The 23,499-nt window shown below is 39.2% G+C and overlaps 2 protein-coding genes across 7 annotated transcripts in view; both read right to left on the bottom strand.

Annotated features, from left to right (window-relative positions):
- The window catches only part of stk17a (serine/threonine kinase 17a), a 57,603-nt gene extending 50,789 nt beyond the window's left edge, over positions 1-6,814 (bottom strand). The window contains exon 1 of the mRNA XM_051681952.1: positions 6,359-6,814. Coding sequence (XP_051537912.1) covers positions 6,359-6,516 — 158 coding nt within the window. The 5' untranslated portion in view covers positions 6,517-6,814. The remainder of the gene's footprint in view (positions 1-6,358) is intronic.
- Positions 6,815-7,373: 559 nt separating this feature from the next.
- Positions 7,374-23,499, bottom strand: part of LOC127432005 (E3 ubiquitin-protein ligase HECW1-like) — a 160,372-nt gene continuing 144,246 nt past the window's right edge. For 5 of the 6 annotated variants that reach the window (XM_051682728.1, XM_051682727.1, XM_051682730.1 and 2 more), the window contains 2 exons: positions 18,606-18,804; positions 7,374-10,772 (listed from right to left, as the gene is read on the bottom strand). In XM_051682728.1, coding sequence (XP_051538688.1) covers positions 10,661-10,772; positions 18,606-18,804 — 311 coding nt within the window. In that variant the 3' untranslated portion in view covers positions 7,374-10,660. The remainder of the gene's footprint in view (positions 10,773-18,605; positions 18,805-23,499) is intronic. The other variant, XM_051682732.1, reaches the window with a different exon arrangement.

Below are 23,499 nucleotides of genomic sequence, written 5' to 3'. Positions count from 1 at the left end.
TGGAGATGGTTTGGATTTAAAAGACCACATGAGCAGCAAAATAGATGCACGCTGTTTGACTGACAGGCGGCCTGTGTGTGTGTGCCGCCCTTTACATGTGCTCCGAGAACGCTCGTGCCTAAACGGTCAAATACATTTCAAAATTCCTCCAAAATGCCTGTCTTGGTGAGGTGTTCATATAAAAACAGAGTTGTGCTTAAAGTGAACGTAAATATTGGGGAAAAGCTGATTTGTAATGAAATGTATGACTTGAAAGTTTAAATGTGACCTAACAGACATGCCGCTGTCTAGTGTATCCTTAATATTAATCAAACAACAATAACAAGAAAATGACAAACCCACTCACTGCTCTTGCCTGAATAACTTTACTTGTATAACTCTAGTATAAAAGTATTAAAGTATCATTCATACAGGGAAGACCAGTAGTAGTTGTCAAATTCATTCTGAATGTTTAATTTTATACTTGATACTGTTATTTTTTTCTAAAAGCTGATAAAAAGCACAGTTTTCTTAATCTGTATTTTTTTCTAGTGTTTTTTTGTTCAATTCATTGCTTTTCTTTTGTTATTTTATTACTGACTGTTTACTACTCTTGAAAAATAACTTGAGAACTTAATTATTTTATAATTAACAAAGCAGTTAGTGTTAGGCTATTAATTGTTGTGGAATTGAAGCTGGTATCAAAAATCATCACATTTCACTAAAGACTACTGAAATTTTGGTTTTGTGATAAATATATATACTGTGTATGGTAGATCTTGCTGCAATAGCATGATGGAAAAGTAGATCTTATTCCACAGAAGTGTGAGCAGCCCTGCTGTAAATGATGGTGATGGATGCTTTCCTTTATTTGACTACCGTGCATACATGTAACATAAAATAACCTCCCCTACCCAGCACAGATTACATTTCTGTCTCAGAGAATCCAGTTGATTGCATAGGTATAATACTATTAGGTTAGCCATGTCGTAATTTTAGAAAACGTACAACAGAAACTCTGACATGGTACTTGAGCATGTAACCAATACATGTCCTTTTTTCTCTCTGGACAAGTAACTTTTTTACTCGGACAAGTGAATGACCAATTTACTTGTCCGAAGGACAAGCAAATCACAATGCTTAATGTTGTGCCCTGCATGTCATCCGTAGAGAATGCCACAAACAAAAGTGGAAGCACTTCAAACCTCTTCCACTATTTACAACAGCACCATAAACTGCAGTGTGTGTTAAACTTCATGCTGCTGCTGCTGCAACCACGGCCGTGAAGCCTTCCAAAAAAAGCGCATTGCAAGCTTCATTTACCATCTCACATGTGGCTTTGACTTACAACTGAACATTTAGGGGCCGTTTACACGACAACGTTTTCAACTAAAAACGGAAAACTTTTTATGCGTTTTGGCTGTTCGTTTACATGACAATGGAGTTTTGGGGCCTGAAAGCGCAAACTTTTGAAAACGGGTTTCAAAGTGCAAGTTTTTGAAAACGATGCTGTTATCGACTCCGTGTAAACACACAAAAACGCGAATTTGTGAAAACGATGACGTCATGCGCACGCGTATTACGTGTTCAGTCTATAGGCATGCGCGCGAGTACTTCAAAACTACAATGGCAGATTTTGAGTTTATTGACGCTTCTCCAGCAAAGTGTAGATTTACTGCATCACTACTACGACCAGCGATCGCCATCGTCATTGTTTGTATTCACCGCTCTGTGGAAGAATGCTTATGTGCGCAGGCGCGTAGTGTTTCTTTACAAAATGACATCGCCAACTACTGGCCTGGCCTGCATAATACAGCGTTTTTAGTCGTTTTCACGGATCCGTGTGAACGGGGATCGTTTTGACAACGTTGTCATCTGTACGCGAAACTTTTCAAAAATGTTTTAGTACATCGTTGTCGCATAAACGTACCCTAAGTCCACTTCGTAGAAAATACCGAGATATATATCATGTATCGCCATTCAGCCTAAAAATACCGAGATATGACTTTTGGTCCATATCGCCCAGCCCTACTGTCTACAATGGATGCATACGCATGGCGTTGCGACGTGACATCGCTCAGTTTGTAACATTGATTTATATGCACTAATGTATTGCAGCACTGATATAAGAAAATGTATGATTAAAAACTGAGGTCAAAAGTGCCCGTAGGTACAGAATCATGCTGAAACTGACCATTACCATAACAAACAAGCCCACGTCATTATCATTATCACCACAACTTACCGCAACGTGTTTTCTTAGTTGAATCCGTAATTCTGAATGCTGAAATTCCTGTTTGTTTTGGTGTTGAATGAAGGCATCGCATAATCTTCATTTTCACTGTGTGAAATAAAGAAAGTGTTTGTTTTGAGCGCTTACTGCTGTTGCTGCAGTGATGAACTTGAGTCGAGTGACAGAGCGCCGCTGTAAAGTTCCGGTGCCGTAAAAGTCCCATTCAAACATCTCTCAATAAATTACGCATTTATTAACACTTATTGAATTAAAACCAGTAATGTAATGACAGTAACGTCCCCCATTGTTACGGAGAGTACATTTATTCATTAGTATTTCACATGAGTAAAAGTAAAAAGTACCCACCATTAAATCCACTCTTAAAAGTACATTTTCTCTAAAAAGTTACTCAAGTAAATGTAATGGTGTAAATGTAGTGTGTTAATACCCACCTCTGGCTATAGGCTATGCATAATTTCATTTCATTTAAACTAACTGATCTCAGTTCAGGAGACTCTAGGCTGTCATTATAAGGTTAAACTTTTGACGCACTGAGTCATGTGACAAAACAACATGGTGCCGATCACAGCAGAACAAAACTACATCTGGTAAGAAACCTCATTATGTTTTTACATTAAAACCTGTTTGAGTCAAAAGAACAGTCTCTCTAGTTTCATCCGATATGCCATTTTAAAAATGTAATCGATAGTGGACATCATTTTAGGAAAACAATTTAGTCTATTTAGTCTTTTTTTTTTTTTTTTTTTGCATATTTCTTTGGGGCTACTAGTTACAAATCGAAAAGGGGAATGGAAAATGTGCACAGCAGTCACGCTCGGATCTCAGGAAGTTAAAATCATTATTCGTTTTTGCATCTGTCTGCACTGATTTTGCACTGTTTTTTCTGTGTAAACAAGCACTAGATGGACGTCTTTGAGTGTCGCACTGTGTCTTGCCATTTTTTCAGCATCTCGAGCAGGAGTGCCGCATTTTGGCCCAACAATGTGCTTGGTCTGAACAGCCCCTTAGGAACTGCAGAGGCAATGCCCTAGAACGACCCACAAAACCCTAGCATTGAAGTGGCGAGTTTTGCACAAACAAGCACTACTCACATTTTCTTAAGAATATTAAAAAAAAAATGTAGTTGCAAAGCATGATGCAAAAGGACAAATGCATAGGACCTCAAATTATACAGTTTCATTTCAAAAGGCAGCAAACCGTAAATGGCAAGAGCCATTCACGAATCTGTGACACAGTATTAAGAAACTTGGCACGTACGATTCGAAAGGGACAAGGTGTCGTCCAAATGTTTGAACACAAAATTACACTTCTCATTTTACATGGAACTCTTCCCATCAAATTTCTCAGGTCTAATCTGCAGCATGTAGAATGTGTTCCCATACACGCCAGGCAAAGCCATTTGTTGATCTAAAACACTTGGCCTGCATCCACATACAATGGTAGAGTACTGGTTCTGATCCGTCAAGGCTGGGTGTTCCCAAAGCAAAGTAGCAAAGGAATGCAGTGTGGCGGCCCTGTAATTATCCACGTTTGAGCATCTAGAAACCACAGGACTGCTCCGATTTCACCTCATGCTCGGTACTGAGACAAAGCAGGAGCTTTTCAAAGACAAGAATCAGTGGCATGATAATGGCCTGATAAGTGGCTATGAGTTTAATCTTTGAGTAGGAGCAAAATATCATCTTGCATAGTGACATAAATTCTCCAGTACTGACTTGGAATTCCAAATTCCCCAAACAGCACCCATCCTAATTCTTAATATAAATTTAAATATTTCTGGCACAAAATCCATTTCTTCATTTGCCAAATTAGTCTAAACTAATCAGTCTAGCCCAGAATCTAGACACCTTAAAACATTCTGCAAATGAAATCAAATTAATAGATCTAATTTGACAAAATATTTGCAGTGCTTAAAAAAAAAAAAAAAAAAAACATGTGCCTAAATAAGTGCATCTCTTCTCAACTATGCTTTGTCTTAATGACTTTTGTAGTGCATCTGTTGGGCAATTTACAATACAAGGATGATCTAACCAAACTTAACAGTCAATGATATATACTTAATTACTTAAGGTGCTATTGGACAACAAATCCAGCAAGCTGTCCATTCATCACAAATACAAGGCTATATAAATTTGCTAACTGGACTATAAATGGCAGTATCTGGGCTAACGTGATTCTCCAGAGAATGAAAGAGAAAAATAGCCATCATGACCTTTTGCCAGCCAATGAAATCTCACACCGAAGACTGTGAAATTAGCTTGTCTTCATATGTGCACAGCACATAATAAAACAACATGATCACACATGAAGTCATTCAGTATGTTGTTTCTGAAAGTTGTGGTACCCTAGGATCGGTGACATTACAAGCGGCATCTCCCATCAAACATTTTTTAATCGGCTCGACCGTGTTTACCTTCCTTCATGGTGCAACCGGATGTGCATTGTGTCAGAATCTCACATCTTTCGTATCCAACGTTGAAACCAGGAAGTAATCATGTTTGCATAATCTGTGATGACCACGATTCAGAGTTTGCATTTTCCACGAACATTACATTTTTAAGCCACTAATGGTTAGGTTTAGGACATTTCACCCACAAAATGGAGCTCCCACGTACCCACACGCCCAACAACACTTACCACTTTGGCCACTGGGGGCAGTGTATAAAATTTCGGTCAGCATAGACCTATCTTTGCTAAAGAAATGTCAACCTACTCTTTCCAATTTCAATATGAGATCAGTCTGAATAAAAACAGCTTGGAGCGTCCAATCACATCACCGGGATCCTGACTTGTCTGACCTTTTCAAGTTTACCTTTGGGAAATAGACTGAGAGTTCAAACATAAGGACTCCTGGACATGGAACTCTCATCATGATGAATTATACTCACTTAGCTTCAAATGAAGGGTTGGTGGTAGCAGGCATCCAAACATTTGCACTTTTAAACCTCAGTCCATTACTCTTGATATGTTTTGCAAACAACTGGATCGGATAGCTAGCTGATATTTCATGTTGGAGAGTTTGGCTTGTAATTAATATCAGAAAGTAGACAATCAGATCATTTTGAGAGAGTTGAGCTCATGCAGATCAGTTCAAAGTGTTCCAACTGGCCAGTTCTATCTTTCATGATACTGCGATGGCTATGTGCATCTTTCAATTAATAAACTGCCATTTTAAACAGCAGTTTGGAAATACTAAAGAAATCAAAGTGTCAAAAAATGACATGCTGCTTGGTTTGCAAAGGCCTAAAAGCAATACATTAGCCCAAATCTTGAGAACTGAATTTTGCTATTTGGCACTTGCAGTGAATATCCTTGTATGTACAGTGAAATCAGAGCAGCGTTTTACCAGTACTGAACTCCTACAGCAACTTGGCAGATACTACACCCAGCAACAATTTTGCACACTGTATGGTTTACTCACCGATTTAAAAACCACTAAGCCCTGGCATCCAAGCAGTGGGCCATCGCATAGCTCCATTTTCCTATCATGTGATCCAGCTTGAGTACATTAATGCACAGCATGCAAAAGTTAATTGGGTGTTTCATTAAACGACTTTAACAGTAGATGACAGGGTGCCTTTGGATCCACGCCACCTGAATTGCAAAGTAATGCTAAGCCATGCATTTAAAGCAGTGTAGCTGTATTTTAAATAATGCATTAAAAAAAAATAAGCCTTCATATGGTTTTTAAATACCTGATTTGAACTTGGACATTCTGCAAACTGCAGTACTTTTTAATATAGGCAAAAAATGCATGCATTGGTATAGATTCATATTTAAAATACTAAGGACTTCTCATAACACACTGTATCACGAATGTAAGCAATTGCAGTGGGCACACATTTTAACCTAAAAGACAAGACAAATCATTTCATGAGGAGAAATTAATCTGCATGACTGAGATGTATTCTTATGTTTATCAACCAACATTTTGTGGCTTCCTTTTGTATTAATCCATCGCATCACCTATTCAAATTACTAAGTATGACTGTTAAATATCATTATTTTATCTCAAATAAGCTCACATATTGATGAGAAAGCACATGCACCTGACAAATGAAATGAAAACTGAGATAACACATGTTGACACAAACACACACAGATATGCACGAGTGTGTATCGTACCTGCCCAGCTCTTTGCCCGGGATGATGTCATAGTGCTCGGTAAACGTCTCGCTCTTGATGGCGGTTCTGATCTCGCGCAGTAACCCGGAGTGGTTCTGACCGGATTCACACCGAATTCGGCTTCTGGACTCGGTCGTTCGTGGACATTCAGGAATCATAACGGCTTCTTAAACGTTACTCAGTTTTATTTTTGTACCTGTTTTTACCTGCAAGCCCAGTCCAACAGGTGACAAACGAATGCTATCAAGTCTACCTCACTTACTAAAACTGTTTCCCTGACTGGATTTTCACCTAACAATAAGAACAGGGAAACGTGTCTAAAATATAAATTATTGATACTTTCATCTTCGATTAAATTTGATCCAAAAGTCACCAAAAATGCTTCAGTGTAATGTTCAGGCTGTGATAACGACTGTTCTCCTCAACTCGTTTTGCTCGAGTCGGAAAAGACTCGGACAAAACTAGAACTAGGACTTCAGTTGCCATGGTAACGAGCGTGATTGACAGACCTCTCCACCAATTACGATCGTGCGTCTAACGGTGGGCGTGAGGAGGTGTTCCCTGTATGACATCGGGCCAATAGGAGCTGATCAATTAATTATTTACTTATAAAAAACTCTTAAGAGATATAGACAGACTGACAGTAGGTTTATTTTGAGAGGATACTGAAACCAGTGAATGTCCCCGGGATCCTGTGCTCTCTACAGACCATTAATCGTTCAAATGTCATATTTCTAAATTATGTACAGTTATATGGTGGGGTCTGCCATTAAGCAGCTTATAATCACACTCTACCTCTTAAACGTACTCCACTGTTCTTAATATAAGGTCATTTTAATTACTAGACTTATTTTAACACTAAACCTACATCATGCCTACACCTTGCATTATTTTAAGTCATTATTTGGCCCTGATGAAACCTTCTTGTGGTGATGTCAAGACAAAGGGACACTCTTTTTGTGATCTCACCACATTTATTATTATTATTATTATTATTATCAGTTTTTGATACTCTTCTGAGCTCATTTGAAGAACTTTTATTCCCTCTAATATTAGCAAAACATCCATGCACACATATTGCAGGGTGCTCAATGAAGAGATTTTTCAAAACACAGGAGTGAGGCCCCCTTGTGGTTTGACTGTGTAAGGATGACCTCAAAGTTGTGGATTTTTCAATGTGTATGTGCAGGGATGTAGCAACCCCCCACATTTAAACATTTCTTTGTTCTACCAATTTTATTTTATTTTTTCATTAAATTGTCCCTCATTTCACCTGTTTCTAAACACCTGTGTATGCGTGCAATTGAACATAAGTTATACAGCCAATTACAAAGTGATTATTCATTGACATTTATATAAAACAGCGTGGACACAAGCAAAGCCAGCATTATAACCTGCTAAGGACAAAAACCAAGTCTGTTCATGTAGAACAGTTGGACGTAAAGTCCAAAAAATTAGGCTGACGTACAGTAATTAGTGTTCTTAAATATTTCTATTTACATATTTATTTTAATTAACAATCATTCAATGTACTCATTACTCATAACAAGTAAATGGTTTTAAAATGCAATTTCAATTTTTTTTTCATTGTCTTGAACTAATATACAAAAATAAAATAAACTACAAAACTGCAAACATATAAAAATGATCAAAAATACATCATAATAACATTATCAACTAAACAGTGTACAACAGCAAATGGTCAGATAGTCATTTCACAATTTCCGTCAATGAAAATATATGTCTGATAGTATGCATTTTAATACACAGACTAAACTGTTCAAAGCACACATTTAATAGATCCAATTAGATTTCACCACCAAACAGGTCCGTTCCATGGTTCAGCACAATATCAACGCAACATACCACAATAATACAAACCATTAGAGGAGGCAACATGCATTAGCCCCCTATGATGGCCCAGTTAAAAGTGGTTTAACACTTCTAGGCAACATCACTGAAGCTCCACCCATGAACTATTTCTCTTTTAATTGTGAGAATTATCAGAAAGGTTGAGTATTGGAATGTAATTTAAAAGCTGCAGAAGTAAATGCATAAAAAATCAACACTTAATATATTCCATACTTGCAAATAAACATGTTTTTTTGTGTTATCAGTGGTTATCAGTAACTGTATAACTCTGAGTTAGAGCCTGTTACAAATTGCATATAGAAAGATGAGCGACAGTATGTTTGTGTGACCCTTGCAATAGAAATTGTGTGAAAATAAGTCAAACAAATAACTAATTAAAAGGCATTTTCAAGAGCTTCTTAATAAGAGATCATTTACAAGGTTGAGGTGGGGTCATAATAAATGTGTTATTCGAGCTAATGCCCACAACAAAGAAATATAACAGCGATATCTTACAACTGGATTTCTGGAAATGAATCCAAAGTCATGCCATTGCCTCATGTCATAATCTGATTCTAATATCCAGGCCCCTTAAAGAGGCATTGTTAAAACAATTAAAGCTATTTTTGATGCGGCCACAAAGACCCTGGAATCAAACAGATCTGATAAGCTTAGTGGTTGTGTTGCTAATTTGGTTAAACAGAGAAGCTTACATCACCTGTGGCATGTGTACGTCTGTACTTGTACCTGTTTCCATGTGTACTTCCTACTTAAACCTTAAGTACTCAGCATATTAGCAAGGTGACAAGAACTTGAGTTTGATCAGGTTTTAGTTTCTTTGAGGACATCATTTTAAAGGAATAATTCACCCAAAAATGACAATTTTCCATTGCATTCTCTAGGCACGATCATGATTTCAAGCTCGATTACACTTCCTTGTGCTTGACGCATATTCAGAGAGCTAGAAGGCGCTAGGAAGTGTAATCGAGCTTGAAATCATGATCGCCAAGGAGACTGCTGATGTCAAGATTTATAGTAAAAATTTAGTTACATTTTGGCTCTTGTCACCCAAAACAGATTGGATCACTTCTGAAGATAAGGATTATACCTCTGAAGTCATCTGGATTACTTTTTTACTGTCTTAATGTGCTTTTTGGAGCTTCAAGGTTTTGGACCTCATCCAATTACATTGTATGGACCAACAGAGCTAAGATATTTTTCTAAAAATCATAATTTGTTTTCTGCAGAAGAAAGAAAGTCATACACATCTGGGAAGGCATGATGGTGAGTAAATGATGAGAGTATTTTTATTTTTGGGTAAACTATTCCTTTAATAGTATTTAAGCCACATTGATCGAATTAGGTATAGTCTAAAAGCAGACAGATTGAATATTCTACAGTATGTGCACAAAAACTTTTTTTAACACAGGAATCATGTAAAGGCAAACAGCTTGCCTCTGAGTTTGAGTTTAGCCAATGATATGAGCATGAATTTATAAATGAGTTAACAGGTTTGGTACCAGTGTCTATGTTCGGAATTGCATACTACCATACTACTACAGTACTTCTGCAGTATGCATACTGTACTCTGCACAATAAGTTCCTTTTCTGTATGAATAGAATTCCCAGATGACCTAATGCATTTTCCAAAATGTGTAGTATAATACAATCAAAGAATACTACAGTACACGGAGTACTGTATCTCATTATGCAATGCGTTCGAGTTCACCTTCGATTTCAAGTATGGTGAATGAACCACAAGTGCAATTTTTTACATATTTGATCGGACTGCGATAAGTGGAGACATTTTAACTTAACATTTTATGAAAAATGCCAAATAAACGTATTTATTTCCAATATGGTATTAAACATGCAACACAATGAGGTCATGTGACAACAATGTAGCATACTACAGTTTGAAACGTTGCATATTGCTTTTTATATGTACTTTGTATATACTGTTTTGAGTACTACTTTTCAAAACATATTAGGCTGTATGAAGTATATACTGTGTAGTATGAAGTAAGCAGTATGCTAGTATTCCATTCCGAATATAGCCAGGTATTGGATGTCATAGTTGACCATATGTTAAGAGAGCCCTACCCATATGCATGGCAATAGCCAATCAAAGAGGGGATATATCGATGCCTAAACAATAGAACGATGATGATTATTAGCAGGAAGCGTCTTGCTCAGTCAGTTAGTTCAATACAATAGGCTGGAGCTAGGTTTACACTATTGCATACATTGTTGTTTTCCCATAATGAATGAATATTACAATATATCTTGTATTTTAGTGCAGAAACATGCTATTTCTAGTTATCTTGAAAAAAACAAAAATCAGTTCTCAAATCAAAAGATTCATCAGATATATTTATTTAAAAAATCTTTAAAAAGTCTTTTGTGTAAATGCATTAAAAAAATCAAGTCTTAAAGGTGTCCTGCATGCCTTCACTCCAAACCAAAGGTGCTGGTCTCCTCCACAGCAGTTAGAAGTTTCTCATACAGCATGGTGTGCGATGGATAGGGAGGCAGATCCAGACGGTTGAAGCATGTATGTGCCCTGCAGGAGAAAAAAATACAGAGGTCGAAGTTCAAATAGGTGGATCCATCAAGGTAGAAAAAGAGGCTGGATTCACTCCAACATTCCCTGACCTGATACTATAGGTGACACCACCACTATTAATTTTGGTGTTGCAAGTGCCATGCTCTACCAGTTGAGCCACAGGAACCCTATATATCTTATATACTATAACCCTACATACTATAGCTTTGTTCCAAAACCTTGAGCTGCCTAACTAGATAACATTTTAAGGCATCAGGTATGTACAGTATGTTGCACAAGGTAAGCAGAAACACTATGCTACCTGTTCTGGGGCCGTTCACACAAAACACATTTTTGCATGTATCAAGTTATAAAGAAAATCAGCTTTTAAAAGTGCATCTCAAAACACCTGCGTTCTGTTATATTCATTGCACTATGTCTAGCTTTTTAGCACAAGAACTATTACATATATAGGACATTCAATCAAATTAGTTCACCACAATAAAAAAAAAACTATTTAAAACAATAAATAAATCAAATATTGAATATTTCAGAAGAATATGTTATGATCTATTTAAACCAAAGGCATTAATTGAGATAACAAAATGCTAAATATGTACAAAATCATAATTTGTACTTTTTCTTAGGAAGTGGCTGTCCAAACCATTAACCCCTAAATTTTAACTTTCAATGAAAATAATACTGTGGAGGCGGGGGTATGATCGAGTGCCGATCTGTGGCGAGTGAGGTCTGGGAAAGCTGAGTGATTAAGGATTTACACCTGTGCTACAACCTGTTTGTTTTCCCAATGAGCTGTGACATGGAGGTAAAAGGAGAGGAGACGGCAGCAGACGAGAGAGAGCTGAGATTCAAGCTGTGTGTGTGATTTTAGAAGTGTTCCGCTGAAAAGCGAGGATTTTTGATTAAATAAAGACTGTCATTGGAACAATGTACGCCGTCCTGCTTCCTCATTCCCTGGAACTAAGGGATTTGCTACAGTGGTGCCGAAACCCAGGTACGAGGAAGATCGCTGGAAGAGTCCTCGCCGCTGGCCGAGATAGTCAAAACCCTCGCTGGCATCCCCCAGATGCAACATCAGGCCCTCCTGGAGCTGCGGTCAGAACAGGAATAATGGTTCCAGGCCCTGATGCAAGCCCAGCAGAAGGACCGACAGGTGATCCAGAGCTTGCTGCCACAGGGGGGTACTCCAACAGCGACCCCGACCACGCTTGCTGTGCCTCAAAACACGCTGGAAAAAATGGGACCACAGGATGACCCCCAAGGCTTCACAGAACTTTTTGAGCATGTTGCGGAGGGGTTGGGGTGGTCCCGTGTGCCGTGGGAGGTCCGTCTGTTGCCGTTGTTGTGGGGTGAGGCTCAGCTTGTGGCACAAAAGCTACCTGTCATGAGTCTGCTGGAGTACTCAGGCCTGAAACGAGCCATCCTGCAATGGGCTGGTCGTAACCCAGAACAGCACTGACATTCAGTGATTTCGGCCACCCGTTTGCCTTCGCCCAACAGCTCCGTGACGCCTGTTGAAGGTGGTTGCTGGCTGAGGACCGTGGCGCTGAATCATCAACCTGGTAGTGATGGAGCAGTTTGACGACCGCCTGCCGAAGGGAACAGCGGAGTGGGTCCAGTGCAGCTGGAAGTGGCCGTCCAGCTGGCAGAGGACCACTTGGCGGCGTATCTGGTAGACGGTGAATCCTTTTCTCTGTCTCCAACTCTCTCACTCTCTCTCTCTCTCTGTCTATCTATCTCTCCCTCTCTCTCTTCTCCTTTCCCATTCCATACTGTTCCTGTCCCTACCCCCTGGTGACGGGGGGTCATTTTCCCAAAGCTGGCTCCCCGGACCCAGGGGGTTTCTATTGCTCCGAACCCCTTTGTTTCTGTTCCCCCTCCCTGCCAGGTTGGTAAATCCAGGGCCGCAGGTGTGGAGGTAAGGTCTGGGCCGGTGTGGTGGTGTTGCGGAGAACCGGGACACATCCAGGATCAATGCCCGGTGATGGATGTAGGCCCGTGGGTCCAGGTTCCCGAAGCATTACAAGCCGCCAAGGGGTATCCAAGGGGGTACATATCAAGCCTTGGTGAATTTGGGTTGTAATCAGACTTTGATTCACAAAAGCTTGGTTCAATGTCAGGCTTTGCGTATAGTGCCGGGTGAGGGTGAGGTGTGTGCATGGGGTGTGTGCATTTCCATCTCATGAACAGATAAAACTGCTCCATTGAGCAATATTTATGTGCAATACACAGCTTAGTCTATTTATATTTATCCAACATACCCTGCCTCTTCTGCATACATTCCCATGCATCTGTATATAACAGATTTGTATTTGTACATACGTATATATATATACGTAGGTATAGATATAGATATAAACATAGCAAAAAAGAAACATCCTCTCACTTTCAACTGCTTTTATTTTCAGCAAACTTACCATGTGTAAATATTTGTATGAACACAAAAAGGTTCAACAACTAAGACATAAACTGAACAAGTTTCACAGACATGTGACTAACAGAAATGGAATAATGTGTCCCTGAACAAAGGGGGGCTCAAAATCAAATGTAATAGTCAGTATAAGGTGTGGCCACCAGCTGCATTAAGTACTGCAGTGCATCTCCTCCTCATGGACTGCACCAGATTTGCCAGTTCTTGCTTTGAGATGTTACCCCACTCTTCCACCAAAGCACTTGCAAGTTCCCGGACATTTCTGGGGGGAATAGCCCTAGCCCTCACCCTCTGATCCAACAGGTCCCACATGTGCTCAATGGGACTGAGATCCAGGCTCTTCGCTGGCCATGGCAGAACACTGACATTTCTGTCTTGCAGGAAATCACACACAGAACAAGCAGTATGGCTGGTGGCATTGTCATGCTGGAGGGTCATGTCAGGATGAGCCTGCAGGAAGGGTACCACATAAGGTAGGAGGATGTCTTCCCTGTAACACACAGCATTGAGGCTGCCTGCAATGACAACAAGCTCAGTCCGATGATGCTGTGACACACCCCCAGACCATGACGCACCCTCCACCTCCAAATCGATCCCGCTCCAGAGTATAGGCCTCGGTGTAATGCTCATTCCTTCAACGATAAACGCGAGTCCGACCATCACCCCCGGTGAGACAAAACCACAACTAGCGAAAAACTTTGTTTAAACCCTTTACAATAAAGATCTGTAAAGTTATTTGGATTTTTACAAAATTATCTTTAAAATACAGTGTCCTGAAAAAGGGACATTTGTTTTTTTGCTGAGTTTATATTGTCTTATTGTGTATTTCTTATATACTATTCACTTTTTATCTTTATTCTATTTTTTTTCTATTTTTTTTATTATTATCTCTGTCTTGCTGTTGTATTGTTTGTGCACTGGAAGCTTCTGTCACCAAGACAAATTCCTTGTATGTGTAAGCATACTTGGCAATAAAGCTCATTCTGATTCTGATTCACCAAAGTTTGGTTCAAGGTGAGGCTTTGGGTATAGCATGCCGGGTGAAGGTGAGGTGTGTGCATGGAAATATACACGAATACCTTTTAGTACCTGTTATTGTTCAATTCCAGGGCAGTTAGTCCCCGCCTCACCCATCCGCTGATTTTGGGTATGAATTGGCCAGCATTTCAGACATTATTAAGGAGACTGTGTGCGGATGGGTCCTGCAATAGGATAATCCAGTGTGGGATTTGTGCAGCACTGGCTGGGGAGGCATTGCCTGAGCCATCGATGTCAGCTCCACGTCAGGGAAACCCGGAGGGAAGTGAGGGCTCCGCCCCTCCCGCCCTCCCACTGAAGCAGACAAGAGACCAGTCTCTCAGGCATGCCTGAGAATTGATGGTCAAAAGCTTCAGCCTGGTGTTGCGCTCTCCTATCCCTACTTTTCAATTATTAAATATAGGTTGTATTGAGTGACACAGGATGCTCAATCAAAAGCAGATACAACCCAGTTGTTAATTCTCAAAAGCAGTCGGGAAATGGTCTTCCAGGCGGCTCATTATAATCCGATGGCGAGACATTAAGTGCAAGATAAGACACTGAACCATCTTATGGCCCGTTTTCATTGGCCGAGCATTCACGGTGATGTACGCAGATGGTGTGCTGCATGTTGCAAATGTCAGTTGGTGAATCCACCAGCCACTCCAAAAGCGCCATTGCGCCCTCTTCTGTTGATCGAGGTCCCCTTCGAAAAAACTGGCATGGATCTCGTCAGGCCATTAGAACGGATGGCTCGGGGGCATCACTTTGTATTAGTCTTGGTGGATTATGCAACACGATGTCCTGAAGCAGTGCCCCCGCAAAAAACTTCAGCACGTAGTGTTGCGGAGGAACTCTTTAAAATTATCTCCCGAGTTGGGATCCCGAAAGAGATCCTAACTGATCAGGGAACCTCGTTTATGTCACATACAAGCAAATTTTATGAACTACTGGGGATTAAGTTGATCCGCATCAGTGTTTACCATCCTCAGATGGATGGCCTAGTGGAGCGATTTAATCGGACCCTTAAAAATATGGTTCGGAATTTCGTACACGAAGACACGCAAAATTGGGAAAAGTGGCTAGAACCCCTGTTATTTGCAGTACAAGAGGTCCCACAAGCCTCCACGGGGGTTTTCCCCTTTCAATTACTTTACGGCCGCAAACCTCGGGGCATCCTAGATGTTCTGAGGGAAAATTGGGAGGAGGGACATTCAGAGAGTAAGAAAGAAATTCAATATGTTCTGGACCTGAGAGCAAAACTCCACACATTGGGGAAACTAACACAGGAGAATTTGGTCCAGGCCCAGGAACGGCAGTCTTGGCTGTATAACGGGCACTTAGCTATGCGAATTCTCACAGGGAGATAAGGTCTTCGTGTTATTACCCACATCAAGTGGCAAGGGCCTTTTGAGGTCACACGGCAGGCCGAACGGTTCCCCAGCCTGAGTCGGGCGGTGGGGGTATGTGGATTTGCTACAAATACTTGTTGTTTTTTTTAATTTGTTTTTTTATATTTTTTACATTTATTTTAATGTGAAAGGAAAAGATTTAGATTCTATTGAGGATTTAATGTGTAAATAATTCAACTGTATTTAAAAATGCTGTCCTACATTTTCATGTTACTAACACGAAAAAAAAAAGTTTTAGTCCATTGGCTTAGCATGATTTTTGACACACCCCTGCATTTTTGACCAGGAAATGTTTCTGCCTTCACTTACTATCGGAATTATTGTAAATATGAGTTTCCTACTCAGAAGTTGCACATGAACAACCCCCCAAGTTGCAATTACGACTGGGAAACTCTGAGATCATTTTGATTCTGAGTTTCAGAGTTGAGGAGATGTAAACTTTTAACATGTCGGAGGAGAGTACAGTTTCTGTAGTGAATGACAGGTTTTATCATTTTTTCTAAATACAGCTCATTGTTAACACTTGCCTTTTCGGTCATATACATTTACGTACTGTACATCAGCAATGATTTGATGCACATTGTACATGTTTACACAGAGAAAATAGCATGTATTTGACCAAAGTTCCATTATCATCAGCAAGCTAACTAAGTGTATTACAGTGTCAAAATAAGAGTTCCCAAAGAAATATACAAGAATGAACCTGGCATCCTCCATGTTCTCCCTGTTCTTTCTGGCAATGTAGCACTTGAACATGCTGGACTCGTAATTACTAGTTCAGAAGTGGGAAGTAGGATAATTCCAATAGCACATGAAGGTAGCACGAGAATGCATCCCTGTCCATCATGGCCATTTGGTGAGTGTTAGATACCATAACTGTAAAGTAATTGTGCTCCAAAGTCTGAAAATCAGTGTAACTTTAAGAATTGTCACTACCGAACACATATTCTCTGCAATTAAATATTTTTTTGTATTTTATGTTGGTACACCTGTTGATGGCTGTGTTTGCCAGCCATGTGCTGGCTAGCATTTTTTAGTTATGCTCAAAATTAGCTAAAATTGTCACTACCGAAACAGTCACTATCAAAACGTATGATAAAATTTTGGAAGTGAAGTAATTATTTCAGTAGTGACCAAATGTTATGTTCAACCTTTCATTTTAAGAAAAATAATAAGCTATGATCAGTTGTACATACATAAAACCATAATATTTTAGATTAAACCCCAAAAAGTTAATTTAATTGCAGAGAATATGTGTTCAGTAGTGTTGCTAAACAACTTCCTGTAATATTGTAGCACAGCATCGTTTCACACTGTAAATCTTTGGCACTGCAATGCGGGTTAACTCCGCAAAATCAGTGCCAACCATGCTCTTTAGAAGGGTTTCATTACTCGGGGTTAAAAGCGGGGTTTAAAACGGGGTTTTTAACTTGACAAGGCTTCTAAAAAAGGTGGCATTTCTGTGGGAGATGCTGAAAAAACAGCGAGACACACCGCAATTTTCAAAGACATCTATCTTGCGCATGTTTACATAGAAAAACAATTTTGAAAAATAACAGCATATATGGATGCAAAATGTGTTTGAACTTGTGTGAACGGCCCCTTAGAAGGCAGCAACATATGTTCTGCCTATATGCTTACTAGGTTTTAGAGCAGAGCTAGTGTGTCCTTGCAATTATTTCCACAACCACAAAACTGTTTTCATCACTGGATATAAAACACAGACTATTAGCAAAAGGAGATTCATAAATAACTGACTGGTGAAGCTGTTTTTTTTTTTACAGTCCCACTTCCTTATTTCCACATTATCAGTGGTGTTAGGTACTGAAACGCCAAAGCAGAAACTTTCCCCATCTCCATTCCAGTAAACCATGTGAAATTCTGAAGCTGAGTGAGGCATCTGCATCCTTTCCTTCACATTTTCCTTATTTAGCTCTGGTTGCTGACGCTGTGCACACACAATGACAAACTCAAAGCCATTCTCACCCTGACAGAGAAATATGAGCCTGTGTTTTAGTGCTGACGGCGCCAGGCTTTGATCCGCAGTCCCTTCTGTTTGCCAGACGTACAGGGTGAAATTTAATTTCAAGGTAAAACTCTGGATGCAAATCAACCCAGAGTGAGCTTTTGAGTCTAACAGTAGGTTTTCAAAATGACACTTCTAAACAGTGTGAGGGTTTCTTTGGTATTGTGACTAAATCACATATTTTGAACACCATGGCAGAACCAAGGCAGGTAAACAAATCATTAATTCTTGATTTTGTAATTTTCTCCCCCTTTTCTCCCAGTTTGGAATGCCCAATTCCCAATGTGCTTTTAAGTCCTCGTGGTTGCGTAGTGATTCGCCTCAGTCTGGGTGGCGGAGGACGAATCCCAGTTGCCTCTGTGTCTGAGACCGTCAACCTGTGCATCTTATCACGTGGCTTGTTGAGCGTGTTGCCATGGAGACATAGCGCGTGTGGAGGCTTCATGCCATCCACCGCAGCAACCACGCTCAACTCACCACGCGCCCCACCGAGAACAAACCACATTATAGCGATCATGAGGAGGTTACCCCATGTGACTCTACCCTCCCTAGTAACCGGGCCAATTTGGTTGCTTAGGAGACCTGGCTGGAGTCACTCACCACACCCTGGGATTCAAACTAGCGAACTCCAGGGGTGGTAGCCAGCATCTTTACCACTGAGCTACCCAGGCCCCCCATTATTCTTGATTACGAATCTGTTGGATAAGGGTGTCCTACATGCATACATTATTTCTGTGTACTTTGTACTCTGAATACTAACAAACAGAATGATTATAATCTAAACTGATTCAATCCCATCATTTTACCATTTAATAGATGGCAACACCCTGGAAAAACATGATCTACTCCTTTCTGGTCCCATGATGATATGTTTAGTAATCATTTGATAACTGTAATATTTGTGATTTTGCTGGTAGAATGTATTATTATCTCCTGTATTATACCTTGGCAAAGAGGTGACCTTTCCCCACTTTTCAATGCAGAAGCGCCGCAGGCCATTACTCCCGCGCAGTGCAGCAAAACCTTCGTAGGGGACACTGGATGTGCCCGTCACAAACTGCAGCAGTCGCAGCCTCTGTTCATTATTGAAACGCTCCACTGCACCCCAGAACCAACGCATCACAATGTGACCATCATGGTAACCTGGAAAATGATAAAGATACCAGTGAAGTTAAACACCAATATGTGTAAGTCCACATTATAAAGGTCTCTAAGACAGCAACCAAACTGTCATGGAACCTCATAAGTAACTGATTTGGAACATTCTTCAAAGGTAGTAATTCCACAAACCACACAAACAGAGCTCACTACAAGAAGCGCACATATGAATCTGATTGGTTTTGGTTTGGGGGGGTGATGTGTTTCTTTATATTCCCATATTGGATGTTTGAAGGTGACAACCCTAGTGTTAGCATTTGGCTAAGCTAACAACAGCAACAGTGCCCACACACTTTTTAAGCCATCTTGGTTCTGGAAGTGTTTTTCCTTCAGAAAGGGGTTCTAAGCCATGAACCAATCCAACCAACTCTGAGGTAAATCACAACATTAAAAACTTTGATTTGAAGCAAAAAGTGTTTATAAATCAGACAAGAAGACAAAGTTTCAAGACTTTACTTAGCATCGTTAATTAGGGAATGAACCACCATTGTGAATGATGTAATCAAATGTAAAAAGCATGGAAATATATAAATCTATTGATTTTACGTTGATGATTATAAGTATTAATACAATATATTTTAATTTTATTGCAAAATATTTAAATATATACAAACATAGCAGTAGTCTGAGATTGTAGGGACACTTTGATTGTCTCAATTTTCTGATTGGTGGATGTTTATTTTTTCAGTAGGAATACTGCTATTAAACATGATTTTCAAATAAATGAATTTGAAATAATGTGGACTGATGGCTTCAACAGAAGCAAATATGAGATAATATAATTTTATATAATATAAAACTTCAGTAAAAATACTGAATAGATTAAATTTATTATCAACATTTCACTCATTTACTATCTTGTGCAAATGAAATTTTCACCCTCGATGATGCTGTAGAGTTTAGCTAAACAAAGTATCTCACCAGGCCTTTTGGAACATGGCCAAAAATGCTGCCTAGATGGGCAGCTCATTAAAATTGACAGAAGTGTGAGTTGTCTTGAGTTAAAAAGAAAAATGCTGGTACTGATTTGAGAAGAGAAGAGAAGAGAAGCATCCAAATAAACATTTATTTTTAGGGGTCTCTTTCTGAATGAAGCTGAAATGTGCACGTTGACACATCACAGGTTGTGCAAAAAAGTCAACAGAGGTGTCCTGAGTATCAAGTGAGGTCATCTTGACACTATGAAACCACAAAACCGCAGGGTTATACGAAACTCTATAGAGTTCACACGTTATGCTTTCAATGTCAACAGTCCTGTTCTACATAATGTACTGCAATCTAAACAAATGGGATACTTGTTTTGGCATTAGTGGTAGGATGAAATCTTGTTGACCCCACAAACCCTCAATTGCAATTCACAGTGGATGATTTCAGGCAAAAAGAATGAAACCACTTCACATGGAACAAATATTCAGCCTAAGAAATGAAGAGTTCTAGTACTAATCAGGACCAGGTGAGTATTCTAACAGTTCCTGTACAGATCTCAAGTGATTAATGATTTATGTATATTTTTTTAACAAATTTGGTACAAATGGAAAAATGCACCAATACCAGCAGTGGATGTTCACTGTCAAGAACTAAAAGCAAAAGGTTGCCCGATGCGACAAAATCACATGTTTATGTTGCATTCAGTTCAACTCTGAAAGTCAAAATTCCCAGCTTCCTATTATTTTTTTAATTATTTTTTTCTCCCCAATTTTGGCATGCCCAATTCCCAAAGTCCTCATGGTGGCGTAGTGACTCGCCTCAATCTGGGTGATGGAGGACAATTCTCAGTTGCCTCCATGTCTGAGACAGTCAATCCGCGCATCTTATCACGTGGCTTGGAGACCTAGCGCGTGTGGAGGCTCACGCTATTCTATGCAGCATCCACGCACAACACACCACGTGCCCCACCGAGAGCGAGAACCACATTATAGCAACCACGAGGAGGTTAACCCAACATGACTCTACCCACCCTAGCAACCAGGCCAATTGGTTGCTTAGGAAGCCTGACTGGAGTCACTCAGCATGCCCTGGATTCGAACTTGCAACTCCAGGTGTGGTAGTCAGTGTCTTTAATTGCTGAGCTACCCAGGCCCCCACAACCTATTTGTAAATGTGTTCTGACTCCACTCAAAGTTGTACTTCCAACTTGAAAACTTGGACGTAAATCTCCACACTCCAATTTCGCCAAGTAGGGTGGGTGTATGATGTTATGCAAACACAGAGGCAAGCAGGATGTTGTACACAGTCAATAATAAACATTCAGTTTTAAGCAAACAAAATGCAACACTAACTAATTTTCCATCCAAGGATTTTTTGCTAAAAAAGTTTTAGTGCATCAAAATAAAGCTGATGGAAACACAAATTATAAGTGTTGACATAATATTTTTCTGTTTAACTCTAGCACATAAACTCTATGTCGATACTTCAAATGTTGCGAAAAACTGGTTTGGAAACACTTTTTGTGAGAAAATTGGCATTAACGCAAAAATATAGTGTCACATGACAGAATTTACCCCAATGTTAATCATGACGACAAGGTATACATCCTTGAAAGTCAATTTATTTTACGTGATTATGGATTGATCTTAACAGCATATCGATCCGATGCTGCAAACATGACACTTCCATGAGTGCCATCACAAATATCTCATATCATGCACATTGGTAAGTGCACGGAGAACAAATTAATGGCCACTGTTTGTGATTAATTTAATCTCTGCAGCCATCCGTTTATTTTTTAAAGTTGCTTTACACACCATTCAAAATAATAGACGGCAGTCATGGAATTAGCCCACAGTACAAAAAAACATATAATTTCTGTGTACAAAGATGTTTTATATTAAAAATAAATACACAATAATAGGAGAAAAGCATCAGTATGCTTTTTTTTGGAACACTAACATTCTAACCCGATTCTATAAAATTATTGTTTAGCTTACTTTTGAAAAAATGCCAGCAAAATTCCCTGTATTAAATTAAACAAATTACCAAATGAATAAAGCATTAAATAAAATAATTAATTACCAAAAGAAAAAAAAAATTATATTGTTAGGCCTATATAATTTTCTTTTCTTTACACAACCTTAAATTAGCCTTACCCTGTACTGTAGACGAAAAAAGTCGGCTGAATGACATTCTCAGAATGTTCTACACTTTTTTCAAGACTATAAACTATCAGAACTATTTGTCCAATGCTGAGTTCACTTTCAGAAAACTAGCTTTTGAACATTTTAAAACTTTTAAATATTTTAAATCTAACCCTCTTTACCTCGGATCACATTTGCTGAGCTTCTTCAGAAAATGTAAATTGCATTATGACGCTAAAATTTATTTTAGATGACAATCAAGTTCAGTTGGTCATTAAAAGTTGCTGGACAAATATGAGGGACATAATGCAGTTGTGATGACAATGCTTCAGATTACATAATTATTGAATATCAGGAATGTATCATATGTAAACCCTGATATTACACCGCATCAATTTTTCTTTATTAGCTGTGCACACAGCATATACACATCGATGTATGTTCCTTATACTAGACCAAAAGTTTCCCCCACTACTTGGTGCAGGTTGCCAGCTTGAACAGGGCCATGACGATTTGCCTTTGGGTTGGAACCGGTGGCAACCTACGATAGGCGCAACATCAGGACCAATATTACAGTCCTATCAGAAGGGCAACTATTCCCTTTTGATTGCAATTCCATGATCTGATTGCATGTATTGTGAAATTAAAATTACAGTAAGCTGTCTCAATACTCTCCCCATTTTACCAAAACTTCAGAGGTGAAAGGTAGGCTACACAATTAGCAATAAACACACATTTCTGTATGGAAATTACTTAAGGGCAGATTTATTTTGCTATAAACCAAAACGTATGCGGCAAAGTGTTTTTTTTTTAGGCATGACGTCATCACGCACACCGTTTTTATTGATAAAAGGCTTTTGAATGGAAACAGGCAGAAGACGGCAAATTCTCAAACTTTTTTTTACATATTTTCACTTTTTCGATAACAAAATAGCACGAAAAGTGGATGGAAACTAGGCTATTGAGTTAATTACAAGTTAATTAAACCTGTGTAGCAAACGTTTGCAGAGACAGGAATGTAAATCAAAGTAAATGCAAAAAAAATGCTAGCATTGCACAGCATCGTTTATTGAAATGAAACACCTTTATGGTCGGAAGTCGTAGATATCAACTAGGAGTATCTTACATCCTACTTTGGATGTCATTTCATGACAGCATGAAAATACAGCTATGTGGAGTAGAGGTAGACCGATATATCGGTTTTACCTATTATCGGTGACGGAAGTTGCATTTTGGACCTGTCGGTTATCGGCAAAAATCTATGTCTATAGTTGCCGATATTTATTTTTTCTGTATTCCTCTGTGTTCAGCATGAATATACATCTATGTGGAGTAGAGATAGACTGATATATTGGTTCGACCAATTAATTTGTGCCGATATTTGCATTTTTTGCTGATAACTGATAGTTCAGTTATCAGCAAAAATCTATGCCGACAGTTATTTTTTTGTTTTGTTTTTTGTATTCCTCCGTGTGCCCACACTGTGGCCATTGCTGTAAGATTTTACAGTTAGAACAACTTGCTTCTGCAGTATAACAGCGACCTCTAAAGGTGAAATAAAAACATTGTGGTTATTTTGATTAAATAAATCAAGTGTTCTAAATTG

The sequence above is a fragment of the Myxocyprinus asiaticus genome, chromosome 41 (assembly GCF_019703515.2).
Source record: "Myxocyprinus asiaticus isolate MX2 ecotype Aquarium Trade chromosome 41, UBuf_Myxa_2, whole genome shotgun sequence".
Classification (NCBI taxonomy): domain Eukaryota; kingdom Metazoa; phylum Chordata; class Actinopteri; order Cypriniformes; family Catostomidae; genus Myxocyprinus; species Myxocyprinus asiaticus.
This window is presented reverse-complemented; position numbering and strand designations above follow the sequence as displayed.